At 44.2% G+C, this 15171-nt stretch overlaps 2 protein-coding genes across 2 annotated transcripts; both read left to right on the top strand.

Annotated features, from left to right (window-relative positions):
• On the top strand, positions 1-2841 carry LOC149972645 (uncharacterized). The gene has a single exon (XM_090217803.1). It carries the CDS (start codon positions 25-27, stop codon positions 2743-2745), a length of 2721 nt encoding a protein of 906 aa, XP_090073929.1. The 5' UTR covers positions 1-24; the 3' UTR covers positions 2746-2841.
• Positions 2842-3448: 607 nt separating this feature from the next.
• On the top strand, positions 3449-14451 carry LOC149972646 (matrix metallopeptidase-21-like). The gene is made up of 8 exons (XM_090217986.1): positions 3449-3461; positions 3583-3735; positions 4134-4273; positions 5751-5892; positions 7763-7892; positions 9410-9537; positions 10634-10806; positions 14140-14451. Exons 1-8 carry the CDS (start codon positions 3449-3451, stop codon positions 14449-14451), a joined length of 1191 nt encoding a protein of 396 aa, XP_090074112.1.
• Positions 14452-15171: the final 720 nt, after the last annotated feature.

The raw sequence follows: 15171 nt of genomic DNA on the forward strand, positions 1-15171 counted from the left end.
AGTTCTACCAGCTGTTTTAACAACATGCCATATTTCCAGCTATTTCTCTCAAGGTACGGCTTCATAAGACCGGTGAACTGGGAGGAGCTCCAGTTTGACCAATCAACAGGCATTTCTAACGATGAAGACTTCCCCGGGGAGGAAGACCTATCTGGGATACAGGAGGGAGACTCATCGTTGTCACGTGCAGAGACTGATGATGATGATGATGATGATGATGATGACGAAGACTCTCCAAATCCCACTGAAAGCCAAGCCTTCATCTCAGCTCTCAGAGACTTCCAGATGGTGTCCGGCCTGTCTGTCACAGGGCTGTTTGACGACGCCACCAAGGCTGCCATGAACAAGCCAAGGTGTGGGGTCCCAGATAAGGAGACGGATGATGCTACTGAGGAAGTACACAACTCCACCAGCTCAGCACTTGGTATCAACACCGCCACCTGGCTAACTAAGAACACAGACACCTCAGAATACTCTAACCAAACATTCAGTGGTGTTTTAAATGCCTCCGCTACTGATTACACAGTGGACAATAACATATTCACTGACCTTTCTAATGGCACTGATGGAAACTATACAGAGGTTGACAATTCATTCAGTGACATTTTTAATAGAACTGTTAGTACCCACAAAGGTGATATATCTGCCAGTAGCACAACAGAATACTACGACCCAGTCGGTGATACTCTCAATTATTCTGCTATGAACAACACAGAGAATAACAGCAATGCACACAGTCACACAGGGAACGACCCAACCAGTGCTACTGACAGACCTCATCAGAGACCTCCTCCTACCACTGCTACTGACAGACCTCATCAGAGCCCTCCTCCTACCACTGCTACTGACAGACCTCATCAGCGTCAGAGCCCTCTTCCTACCACTGCTACTGACAGACCTCATCAGAGCCCTCCTCCTAACACTGCTGCTGACAGACCTCATCGGAGCCCTCCTCCTACCACTGCTACTGACAGACCTCATCAGAGGCCTCCTACTACAACTGCTAATGACAGACCTCATCGGAGCCCTCCTCCTACTACTGCTACTGACAGGCCTCATCAGAGGCCTCCTCCTACTACTGCTACTGACAGACCTCATCAGAGCCCTCCTCCTACCACTGCTACTGACAGACCTTATCGGAGCCCTCCTCCTACCACTGCTACTGACAGACCTCATCAGAGCCCTCCTACCACTGCTACTGACAGACCTCATCGGAGCCCTCTTACTACCACTGCTACTGACAGACCACATCAGAGCCCTCCTCCTACCACTGCTACTGACAGACCTCATCAGAGGCCTCCTCCTACCACTGCTAATGACAGACCTCATCGGAGCCCTCCTCCTACCACTGCTACTGACAGACCTGATCAGAGCCCTCCTCCTACCACTGCTACTGACAGACCTGATCAGAGCCCTCCTCCTACCACTGCTACTGACAGATCTCATAAGAGCCCTCCTCCTACCACTGCTACTGACAGACCTCATCAGCGTCAGAGCCCTCCTCCTATCACTGCTACTGATAGACCTCATCAGAGCCCTCCTCCTACCACTGCTACTGACAGACCTCATCAGAGCCCTCTTCCTACCACTGCTACTGACAGACCTCATCAGAGCCCTCCTACCACTGCTACTGACAGACCTCATCGGAGCCCTCTTACTACCACTGCTACTGACAGACCACATCAGAGCCCTCCTCCTACCACTGCTACTGACAGACCTCATCAGAGGCCTCCTCCTACCACTGCTAATGACAGATCTCATCGGAGCCCTCCTCCTACCACTGCTACTGACAGACCTGATCAGAGCCCTCCTCCTACCACTGCTACTGACAGATCTCATAAGAGCCCTCCTCCTACCACTGCTACTGACAGACCTCATCAGCGTCAGAGCCCTCCTCCTATCACTGCTACTGATAGACCTCATCAGAGCCCTCCTCCTACCACTGCTACTGACAGACCTCATCAGAGTCAGAGCCCTCCTCTTACCATTGCTACTGACAGACCTCATTGGAGCACTCCTACCACTGCTACTGACAGACCTCATCAGCGTCAGAACCCTCCTCCTACCACTGCTAATGACAGACCTCATTGGAGCCGCACTCCTACCACTGCTACTGACAGACCTCATCAGCGTCAGAGCCCTCCTCCTACCACTGCTAATGACAGACCTCATCGGAACCCTCCTCCTACCAGTGCTAATGACAGACCTCATCAGAGCCCTCCTCCTACCACTGCTAATGACAGACCTCATCAGAGCCCTCCTCCTACCACTACTACTGACAGACCTCATCAGAGCCCTCCTCCTACCACTGCTACTGACAGACCTCATCAGAGCCCTCCTCCTACCACTGCTACTGACAGACCTCATCGGAGCCCTCTTCCTACCACTGCTACTGACAGACCTCATCAGAGCCCTCCTACCACTGCTACTGACAGACCTCATCGGAGCCCTCTTACTACCACTGCTACTGACAGACCACATCAGAGCCCTCCTCCTACCACTGCTACTGACAGACCTCATCGGAGCCCTCTTCCTACCACTGCTACTGACAGACCTCATCGGAGCACTCTTACTACCACTGCTACTGACAGATCTCATCAGCATCAGAACCGCGTGGCCTCACTGCTGTCCAAGCGGAGGCAGAAGAGACATGTGGGGAGACGTGCATGGGGAAACATGGCATTCTCCAAAATGGTGCTGAAGTGGAGGCTGATAGGTGAGGGTTACTATGAGGCTGATAGGTGAGGGTTACTATGAGACTGATAGGTGAGGGTTACTATGAGACTGATAGGTGAGGGTTACTATGAGGCTGATAGGGGAGGGTTACTATGAGGCTGATAGGTGAGGGTTACTATGAGGCTGATAGGTGAGGGTTACTATGAGGCTGATAGGTGAGGGTTACTATGAGGCTGATAGGTGAGGGTACTATGAGGCTGATAGGTGAGGGTTACTATGAGGCTGATAGGTGAGGGTTACTATGAGGCTGATAGGTGAGGGTTACTATGAGGCTGATAGGTGAGGGTACTATGAGGCTGATAGGTGAGGGTTACTATGAGGCTGATAGGGGAGGGTTACTATGAGGCTGATAGGTGAGGGTTACTATGAGGCTGATAGGTGAGGGTTACTATGAGGCTGATAGGTGAGGGTTACTATGAGGCTGATAGGTGAGGGTACTATGAGGCTGATAGGTGAGGGTTACTATGAGGCTGATAGGTGAGGGTTACTATGAGGCTGATAGGTGAGGGTTACTATGAGGCTGATAGGTGAGGGTACTATGAGGCTGATAGGTGAGGGTTACTATGAGGCTGATAGGTGAGGGTTACTATGAGGCTGATAGGTGAGGGTTACTATGAGGCTGATAGGTGAGGGTTACTATGAGGCTGATAGGTGAGGGTTACTATGAGGCTGATAGGTGAGGGTACTATGAGGCTGATAGGTGAGGGTTACTATGAGGCTGATAGGTGAGTGTTACTATGAGGCTGATAGGTGAGGGTTACTATGAGACTGATAGGTGAGGGTTACTATGAGGCCAGAGACCCGTCATATTCAACAGAGTGTGTGCTGGCCTTTGTTCATGTCTAGGTGAGGGTTATAGCAGTCAGCTGACCATACAGGACCAGAGACACATCATTAGCCTGGCCTTCAGGATGTGGAGCGAGGTGTCTCCCCTGGAGTTTATAGAGGACACATCCTCTCCCCTGGCGGATGTAGACATCAAACTGGGTTTTGGAACAGGTGGGTCTCGTATTAGCCTGGGCACCAGTCCATTTCTGCTAACATACCGGTCCTTACCAGTCCCTGTAATGCAATGACAAGTACAAGGACTGGAGTGTTCGTAAAAACAGACTGGTACCCAGTCTCGTCTCACATGCCTTGGTTTAGACAATATCACCTGTGTATTTGGGATGAATTGAATGTTATGAACAAATTGCATCTACTCTAGCCTGGTCCCAGACCTGTATATGCTCTCTTGTTGCCAGCTGGTAGGACAGCACAAGCAGATCACGGACCAGGCTTTCATTATGCTATATCTTCCCTGGAAATGGTTATTTTAATTTTTTTTATATCTTTACAGTTTGTAGAGGCAATGACGATAGATAGTGTGTCTTTTTCGTTGTGTTTCAACCATGCAGGGAGACACTTGGGATGCAACCAGAAGTTCGATGGTACTGGACGAGAGTTTGCTCACGCCTGGTTCCTGGGAGACATTCACTTCGATGACGATGAACATTTTACTGCACCTAACACTGGCAGTGGGATCAGCCTGCTCAAAGTGAGTGTGGGACAGGATGTTTTGATTCAAACATGATGGTTATCTGTAATATCTGATGGACTTGTGATTTTGTGTTGTACCTGCCTGCCTTCCCTGCGTTCATTTATAAGACAAACTACATTCATGTAAATATTAGAAAACACAGAAAACCTCAGGGCTGAGTGAGCACCATCAGGTAGGAGACAGGTAGCCTAGTGGTTAAATGTCAATGCTGAGTGAGTACTATCAGGTAGCCTAGTGGTTAAATGTCAGGGCTGAGTGAGCACTATCAGGTAGCCTAGTGGTTAAATGTCAGGGCTGAGTGAGCACTATCAGGTAGCCTAGTGGTTAAATGTCAGGGCTGGGTGAGCACTATCAGGTAGCCTAGTGGTTAAATGTCAGGGCTGAGTGAGCACTATCAGGTAGCCTAGTGGTTAAATGTCAGGGCTGAGTGAGCACTATCAGGTAGCCTAGTGGTTAAATGTCAGGGCTGAGTGAGCACTATCAGGTAGCCTAGTGGTTAAATGTCAGGGCTGAGTGAGCACTATCAGGTAGCCTAGTGGTTAAATGTCAGGGCTGAGTGAGCACTATCAGGTAGCCTAGTGGTTAAATGTCAGGGCTGGGTGAGCACTATCAGGTAGGAGACAGGTAGCCTAGTGGTTAAATGTCAGGGCTGAGTGAGCACCATCAGGTAGCCTAGTGGTTAAATGTCAGGGCTGAGTGAGCACTATCAGGTAGCCTAGTGGTTAAATGTCAGGGCTGGGTGAGCACTATCAGGTAGGAGACAGGTAGCCTAGTGGTTAAATGTCAGGGCTGAGTGAGCACTATCAGGTAGCCTAGTGGTTAAATGTCAGGGCTGAGTGAGCACTATCAGGTAGCCTAGTGGTTAAATGTCAGGGCTGAGTGAGCACCATCAGGTAGCCTAGTGGTTAAATGTCAGGGCTGAGTGAGCACCATCAGGTAGCCTAGTGGTTAAATGTCAGGGCTGAGTGAGTACTATCAAGTAGCCTAGTGGTTAAATGTCAGGGCTGAGTGAGCACCATCAGGTAGGAGACAGGTAGCCTAGTGGTTAAATGTCAGGGCTGAGTGAGCACTATCAGGTAGCCTAGTGGTTAAATGTCAGGGCTGAGTGAGCACTATCAAGTAGCCTAGTGGTTAAATGTCAGGGCTGAGTGAGCACCATCAGGTAGGAGACAGGTAGCCTAGTGGTTAAATGTCAGGGCTGAGTGAGCACTATCAGGTAGCCTAGTGGTTAAATGTCAGGGCTGAGTGAGCACTATCAGGTAGCCTAGTGGTTGAATGTCCAGGCTGAGTGAGCACTATCTGGTAGCCTAGTGGTTGGGCCAGTAACTGAAAAGTTAATGGTTTGAGTCCCCAAGTCGACGAGGTGAAAAATCTGTCAGTGTTCCCTTAAGCAAGGTACTTAACCCTAATTGCACCTGTAATTTAGTCGAATGTAATTACCCCTGAATACTACCGTTGGTTTCCCACCCTTCAGGTGGCAGTGCATGAGATAGGCCACGTCCTGGGTCTGCCTCACATCTACAGGACTGGTTCCATTATGCAACCCAGTTACCTGCCCCAGGAATCAGGCTTCGAGATCAACTGGATGGACAGGAAGTCCATACAGCACCTCTATGGTAGGACAGAGCCACCGAATGTGAAAGTTGTGGAAACATTACCACCTAGTGGACGAAATAGGAATATACTACCTGCCTACCTACCTACCTACACCTGTCTACCTACCTACCTACCTACCTACCTACACCTGTCTACCTACCTACCTACCTACCTACACCTGTCTACCTACCTACCTACCTACCTACACCTGTCTACCTAACTACACCTGCCTGGGGCGGCAGGGTAGCCTAGTGGTTAGAGCGTTGGACTAGTAACCGGAAGGTTGTGAGTTCAAACCCCCGAGCTGACAAGGTACAAATCTGTCTTTCTGCCCCTGAACAGGCAGTTAACCCACTGTTCCCAGGCCGTCATTGAAAATAAGAATTTGTTCTTAACTGACTTGCCTGGTTAAATAAAGGTAAAAAAAATTTTAAAAAAATACCTACCTACCTACCTACCTACCTACCTACCTACACCTGTTTACCTACCTACCTACCTACCTACCTACACCTGTCTACCTACCTACCTACCTACCTACACCTGTCTACCTACCTACCTACCTACCTACCTACCTACCTACACCTGTTTACCTACCTACCTACCTACCTACCTACCTACCTACACCTGTCCACCTACCGTCTGGCTACCTGGCTATCTGTCAACTCCTCTTCTATCTGTTTGTCTGGTCTGTTTCCTTCTAGGGGGCTGTAAGGTTCAACAGTCTGGTCTGTTTCCCTCTAGGGGGCTGTAAGGTTCAACAGTCTAGTCTGTTTCCTTCTAGGGGGCTGTAAGGTTCAACAGTCTGGTCTGTTTCCCTCTATGGGGCTGTACGGTTCAACAGTCTGGTCTGTTTCCCTCTAGGGGGGCTGTAAGGTTCAACAGTCTTGTCTGTTTCCCTCTAGGGGGCTGTAAGGTTCAACAGTCTGGTCTGTTTCCCTCTAGGGGGCTGTAAGGTTCAACAGTCTGGTCTGTTTCCCTCTAGGGGGCTGTAGGTTCAACAGTCTGGTCTGTTTCCCTCTAGGGGGGCTGTAAGGTTCAACAGTCTGGTCTGTTTCCCTCTAGGGGGCTGTAGGTTCAACAGTCTGGTCTGTTTCCCTCTAGGGGGGCTGTAAGGTTCAACACAGTGTCTGGTCTGTTTCCCTCTAGGGGGCTGTAAGGTTCAACAGTCTGGTCTGTTTCCCTCTAGGGGGCTGTAGGTTCAACAGTCTGGTCTGTTTCCCTCTAGGGGGGCTGTAAGGTTCAACAGTCTGGTCTGTTTCCCTCTAGGGGGCTGTAGGTTCAACAGTCTGGTCTGTTTCCCTCTAGGGGGCTGTAAGGTTCAACAGTCTGGTCTGTTTCCCTCTAGGGGGCTGTAGGTTCAACAGTCTGGTCTGTTTCCCTCTAGGGGGCTGTAAGGTTCAACAGTCTGGTCTGTTTCCCTCTAGGGGGCTGTAAGGTTCAACAGTCTGGTCTGTTTCCCTCTATGGGGCTGTACGGTTCAACAGTCTGGTCTGTTTCCCTCTAGGGGGGCTGTAAGGTTCAACAGTCTTGTCTGTTTCCCTCTAGGGGGCTGTAAGGTTCAACAGTCTGGTCTGTTTCCCTCTAGGGGGGCTGTAAGGTTCAACACAGTGTCTGGTCTGTTTCCCTCTAGGGGGCTGTAAGGTTCAACAGTCTGGTCTGTTTCCCTCTAGGGGGGCTATAAGGTTCAACACAGTGTCTGGTCTGTTTCCCTCTAGGGGGCTGTAAGGTTCAACAGTCTGGTCTGTTTCCCTCTAGGGGGCTGTAGGTTCAACAGTCTAGTCTGTTTCCCTCTAGGGGGCTGTAAGGGTCAGTTCAACACAGTGTTTGACTGGATCAGGAAGGAGAGAACCCAGTACGGTTCAACACAGTGTCTGGTCTGTTTCCCTCTAGGGGGCTGTACGGGTCAGTTCAACACAGTGTTTGACTGGATCAGGAAGGAGAGAACCCAGTACGGTGAGGTGGTGATTCGTTTCAACACCTACTTCATGAGGGACGGCTGGTACTGGCTCTATGAGAACAGGTAAAAACAGACAATGACAATCTTAAAGTTTACCTTTCCATTAGTCAGCACCTCTTCAACAACTTTGGGTGGGTGTCAATTAATTCCTACAGACCAACAACTATATATGTGTATTTTGAAAACAATGAGGTAGACTTCCTAAATTGTCATTATAAAAAGTATGGAAAAGAGGTTGAAATATATATATATATATACAGTACCAGTCAAAAGTTCCAGAACACCTACTCATCCTACTCATTCAAGAATTTTCTTTATTTGTACTATTTTCTATATTGTAGAATAATAGTGAAGACATCAACACTATGAAATAGCACATATGGAATCATGTGTCAACTTGAGGTCTGTTATTGTGAAGTGGCAACGTCTAGGAGCAACAATAGCTAAGCCGCAAAGTGGTAGGCCACACAAGCTCACAGAACGAGACCAGCGAGTGCCAAACTGCCTCTGGAAGCAACGTCAGCACAAGAACTGTTAGTCGGGAGCTTCATGAAATGGGTTTCCATGGCCGAGCATCCGCACACAAGCCTAAGATCACCATGCTCAACGCCAAGCGTCGGCTGGAGTGGTGTAAAGTTCGCCGCCATTGGACTCTGGAGAAGTGGAAACGCGTTCTCTGGAGTGATGAATCACGCTTCACCATCTGGCAGTCCGATGGACGAATCTGGGTTTGGCGGATGCCAGAAGAACGCTACCTGCCCCATTGCATAGTGCCTTGGTGGAGGACGAGTAATGGTCTAGGGCTGTCTTCCATGGTTTGGGCCCCTTAGTTCCAGTCAAGGAAAATCTTAACGCTACAGCATACAATGATGACCTTCTAGATGATTCTGTTCTTCCAACTTTGTGGCAACAGTTTGGGGAAGGCCCTTTCCTGTTTCAGCAGGACAATGCCCCCCCCCCCCCCCCCCCCCCCATGCACAAAGCAAGGTTCATACATAAATGGTTTGTCGACATCGGTGGGGAAGAAGTTGACTGGCCTGCACTGAGCCCTGACCTCAACCCCATCGAACACCTTTGGGTGGAATTGGAAGGCCGAATGCGAGCCAGGCCTAATCGCCCAACATCTGTGCCCGACCTCACTAATGCTCTTGTGGCTGAATGGAAGTCAGTCCCCGCAGCAATGTTCCAACATCTGGTGGAAAGCCTTCCCAGAAGAGTGGAGGCTGTTCTAGCAGCAATGTTCCAACATCTAGTGGAAAGCCTTCCCAGAAGAGTGGAGGCTGTTATAGCTGCAATGATCCTACATCTAGTGGAAAGCCTTCCCAGAAGAGTGGAGGCTGTTATAGCTGCACAGGGAGGGACCAACTCCATATTAATGCCCATGATTATGTAATGAGATGTTGGACAAGCAGGTGTCCACATACTTTTGGTCATGTAGTGTATGTTCAACTACATTCATTGTGTTTTATACACATTCCCCAAAAATATAAAGATAAATATCTTTATTTTTCAAAACGCACGTAAATATATGGTCCTTCATTGTAAGGGTTGAAATCATTCCTCTCTCTGTATGAGGACAGGACCAACCGAACCCGCTATGGTGACCCGGTGGCTCTTCAGGTGGGCTGGCGCGGCATACCCCCCGACGGGGTAGACGCATGTGTTCACGTGTGGAACAGGAACACTGATGCTGTCTACTTCTTTAAAGGTAATGGAACTGACTAGTGTAAACCTGTCTGTCTGTCTGTCTGTCTGTCTGTCTGTCTGTCTGTCTGTCTGTCTGTCTCTGTCTCTCTCTCTCTGTCTCTCTGTCTGTCTCTCTGTCTGTCTCTGTCTCTCTCTCTCTCTCTCGACTGTGGTTCCTTCTGTTAGAGGCTTGAGTCTCCCTCTTGACTGTGTCTTCATCTGTTAGAGGGTTGAGTCTCCCTCTTGACTGTGGCTCCATCTGTTGGGGACTTGAGTCTCTCTTGACTGTGTTTCCATCTGTTAGAGGCTTGAGTCTCCCTCTTGACTGTGGCTCCATCTGTTACAGACTTGAGTCTCCCTCTTGATTGTGTTTCCATCTGTTAGAGGCTTGAGTCTCCCTCTTGACTGTGTTTCCTTCTGTTAGAGGGTTGAGTCTCCCTCTTGACTGTGGCTCCATCTGTTGGGGACTTGAGTCTCCCTCTTGACTGTGTTTCCATCTGTTAAAGACTTGAGTCTCCCTCTTGACTGTGTTTCCATCTGTTAAAGACTTGAGTCTCCTCTTGACTGTGGTTCCATCTGTTAGAGACTTGAGTCTCCCTCTTGACTGTGTTTCCATCTGTTGGGGACTTGAGTCTCCCTCTTGACTGTGTTTCCATCTGTTAAAGACTTGAGTCTCCCTCTTGACTGTGTTTCCATCTGTTAAAGACTTGAGTCTCCTCTTGACTGTGGTTCCATCTGTTAGAGACTTGAGTCACCCTCTTGACTGTGTTTCCATCTGTTAAAGACTTGAGTCTCCCTCTTGACTGTGTTTCCATCTGTTAAAGACTTGAGTCTCCTCTTGACTGTGGTTCCATCTGTTAGAGACTTGAGTCTCCCTCTTGACTGTGTTTCCATCTGTTGGGGACTTGAGTCTCCCTCTTGACTGTGTTTCCATCTATAGGAGGCTTGAGTCTCCCTCTTGACGTTCAACTCTGGCTGTAAATCGTAGTCATATGGCTGTTTTAATTGATTATTATTTTTTTAATTTTTTTTAAGTGATTTGAAATGATCTCTGTTATGAAAATATCCGTAGAAGTTGAATAAATATATTTGTATGAATATCTCCTTGTGTACACTAGGCACCCAGTACTGGAGGTATGACGATGACAACGACCAGGTGTTTACAGTGGACCCTGAGGGACACCTCTACCCTAGACTCATCTCTGAGGGGTTCCCAGGGGTGCCCAGTCCTATAGACACAGCCTTCTATGACAGGAGGGACTACCACATCTACTTCTTCAAGGGCACCTATGTAAGTAATTAACATATTTTAATTAGCCATATGTCATTAACATATTGTTAATTAGCCATATGTCATTAACATATTGTTGATTTGACATGTGTCATTAACATTGCATTAACATATTGTTGATTTGACATGTGTCATTAACATGGCATTAACATATTGTTGATTTGACATGTGTCATTAACATGGCATTAACATATTGTTGATTTGACATGTGTCATTAACATATTGTTGATTAGCCATGTGTCATTAACATATTGTTGATTTGACATATGTCATTAACATATTGTGGATTAGCCATGTGTCATTAACATATTGTTGATTTGACATATGTCATTAACATATTGTTGATTAGCCATATGTCATTAACATATTGTTGATTAGCCATATGTCATTAACATATTGTTGATTAGCCATATGTCATTAACATATTGTTGATTTGACATATGTCATTAACATATTGTTGATTTGACATATGTCATTAACATATTGTTGATTTGACATGTGTCATTAACATGGCATTAACATATTGTTGATTTGACATGTGTCATTAACATGGCATTAACATATTGTTGATTTGACATGTGTCATTAACATGGCATTAACATATTGTTGATTTGACATGTGTCATTAACATGGCATTAACATATTGTTGATTTGACATGTGTCATTAACATATTGTTGATTTGACATGTGTCATTAACATATTGTTAATTAGCCATATGTCATGAACATATTGTTGATTTGACATATGTCATTAACATATTGTTGATTTTACATATATCATTAACATATTGTTGATTTGACATATGTCATTAACATATTGTTGATTTGACATATGTCATTAACATGTTGTTGATTTGACATATGTCATTAACATATTGTTGATTTGACATATGTCATTAACATATTGTTGATTTGACATATGTCATTAACATATTGTTGATTAGCCATATGTCATTAACATATTGTTGATTAGCCATATGTCATTAACATATTGTTGATTAGCCATATGTCATGAACATATTGTTGATTAGCCATATGTCATTAACATATTGTTGATTTGACATGTGTCATTAACATAATGTTGATTAGCCATATGTCATTAACATATTGTTGATTAGCCATATGTCATTAACATATTGTTGATTAGCCATATGTCATTAACATATTGTTGATTAGCCATATGTCATTAACATATTGTTTTTTAGCCATATGTCATTAACATATTGTTGATTTGACATATGTCATTAACATATTGTTGATTAGCCAAATGTCATTAACATATTATTGATTAGACATATGTCATTAACATATTGTTGATTAGCCAAATGTCATTAACATATTATTGATTAGACATATGTCATTAACATATTGTTGTTTTGACATATGTCATTAACATATTGTTGATTAGCCAAATGTCATTAACATATTATTGATTAGACATATGTCATTAACATATTGTTGATTTGACATATGTCATTAACATATTGTTGATTAGCCAAATGTCATTAACATATTATTGATTAGACATATGTCATTAACATATTGTTGATTTGACATATGTCATTAACATATTGTTGATTTGACATATGTCATTAACATATTGTTGATTTGACAAATGTCATTAACATATTGTTGATTTGACATATGTCATTAACATACTGTTGATTAACCATGTCATTAACATATTGTTGATTAGCCATATGTCATTAACATATTGTTGATTAGCCATATGTCATTAACATATTGTTGATTTGACATATGTCATTAACATATTGTTGATTAGCCAAATGTCATTAACATATTATTGATTAGACATATGTCATTAACATATTGTTGATTTGACATATGTCATTAACATATTGTTGATTTGACATATGTCATTAACATATTGTTGATTTGACATATGTCATTAACATATTGTTGATTTGACATGTGTCATTAACATATTGTTGATTTGACATGTGTCATTAACATATTGTTAATTAGCCATATGTCATTAACATATTATTGATTAGACATATGTCATTAACATATTGTTGATTTAACATATGTCATTAACATATTGTTGATTTGACATGTGTCATTAACATATTGTTAATTAGCCATATGTCATTAACATATTATTGATTAGACATATGTCATTAACATATTATTGATTAGACATATGTCATTAACATATTGTTGATTTGACATATGTCATTAACATATTGTTGATTTGACATATGTCATTAACATATTGTTGATTTGACATATGTCATTAACATATTGTTGATTTGACATGTGTCATTAACATATTGTTGATTTGACATATGTCATTAACATATTGTTGATTTGACATATGTCATTAACATATTGTTGATTAGCCACGTGTCATTAACATATTGTTGATTTGACATATGTAATTAACATATTGTTGATTAACCATTCCATTAACATATTGTTGATTTGACATATGTCATTAACATATTGTTGATTTGACATATGTCATTAACATATTGTTGATTTGACATGTGTCATTAACATATTGTTGATTTGACATGTGTCATTAACATATTGTTGATTTGACATATGTCATTAACATATTGTTGATTTGACATGTGTCATTAACATATTGTTGATTTGACATGTGTCATTAACATATTGTTGATTTGACATATGTCATTAACATATTGTTGATTAGCCATGTGTCATTAACATATTGTTGATTAGCCATATGTCATTTACATATTGTTGATTAACCATGTCATTAACATATTGTTGATTAACCATGTCATTAACATATTGTTGATTAACCATGTCATTAACATATTGTTGATTAACCATGTCATTAACATATTGTTGATTTGACATGTGTCATTAACATGTCATTAACATATTGTTGATTTATGTTTAATATTCTTTATTAATCTCCTTCCTGTTTTATTTTTCATTTATCTGCTTGATGTGGTTGTTTAAATGTGAAATGTTTAGAGATTTGTATAAGCGTTTTAAATAAATAAATGATACATTTGAAATGTTCCTCAGCAGAAAAGCACCATGAAAACGGTTCAGTAAAAGGCTACATTATTCCCCTCGGAGTTTAAACACTCCTCCTTTAATATTCCCCCAATGATATCCAAGTGGACAGAGAGGAGGGAAAAAAATGCCTGAATCAATTGTTAAAACACGTGAAGATATTGTGTCATGAAATCCCCGTCGGAGTTGTTTGTTTTGATAAACTGAACATTTACCATCTTGTTGTTTCGTCCCATTTATCACCGGCCTCGTTTACATGTTTTTCAACTGTTCTTTATTTTGGTCCTCCTCCTGGCATCTAAACATGTGTTCCGACAGGTGTATGTGTTCGACGTGACAGCCAACCGCGTGTCCCCAGGCTTCCCCAGGAAGATCACAGCTGTGTTCCCAGCAGTAGTGTCTGGGGATCACCCGGGCGGTAGCATAGACGCCGCCTACTTCTCCTACACGCACAACGCTGTCTTCCTGTTCAAGGATACGCAGTTCTGGAAGGTGGTGGGGAGGAGCAGAGACCGCTGGAGGAGACCGGCGCTGCCACGCAACGGCCTGCTGCCACACAGGAAGGTGGAGGAACAGTGGTTTGACATTTGTAACGTTCACCCCTCGGCTCTGAAAGTGGCCCGTCGATGAGAGGGGGGGGGGCTATGAGGATTCTGTGTAACGTTCACCCCCCTGGCCCTGAAGGTGGCCCGTCGATGAGGGGGGGGGGGGGGGGGGGCTCTATGAGGATACTGTGTAACGTTCACCCCTCGGCCCTGAAAGTGGCCCGTCGCTGAGAGGGGGGGGGGGCTATGAGGATTCTGTGGGATTAGGGGATACTGGACCCAGATCAGATGGCCCTCGTGCCAACTCTAAACATGACACTGAGCGAGGAGCACAGACTGGCCCCGTAGCCATGACAACAGAGTTCCTAAGGTGACCGCTGGTTTCACAGTAAAGTGACTTATATCCATTACATAATAAAGATGTATTAGTCTACAACACATTTCATTCATTATGATAACTATTGTTAACTATTATCAACCTTGTACATGTCACACTATATATTTAGTTGTTTCAAAAACGTTGTTATTTTAATAGTTTAATGGCCACGATTACAGACACCTGTGTCTTTTGAGACTATATAAACGAGTCATCCCGCAGTGTTTATACCCTGATGAAGACGGCTTGGCTGTCGAAACGTTGGACATTTGCATCTGAGCTCCTAGAGTGGTGAGGATCTCCTTTATTTTTATATTGTAATAGTTTACACAATATGTCGTTGAAGACAATAATGCCTTTTTGGGCATGTTCTTATTTTTTTCTATGTTGTAAAAGTTTTATTTATATAAAATCAGTTGTGTTATATGG

This window comes from Oncorhynchus mykiss, chromosome 23 (genome assembly GCF_057628025.1).
Source record: "Oncorhynchus mykiss isolate SJ-2025 chromosome 23, ASM5762802v1, whole genome shotgun sequence".
NCBI lineage: Eukaryota > Metazoa > Chordata > Actinopteri > Salmoniformes > Salmonidae > Oncorhynchus > Oncorhynchus mykiss.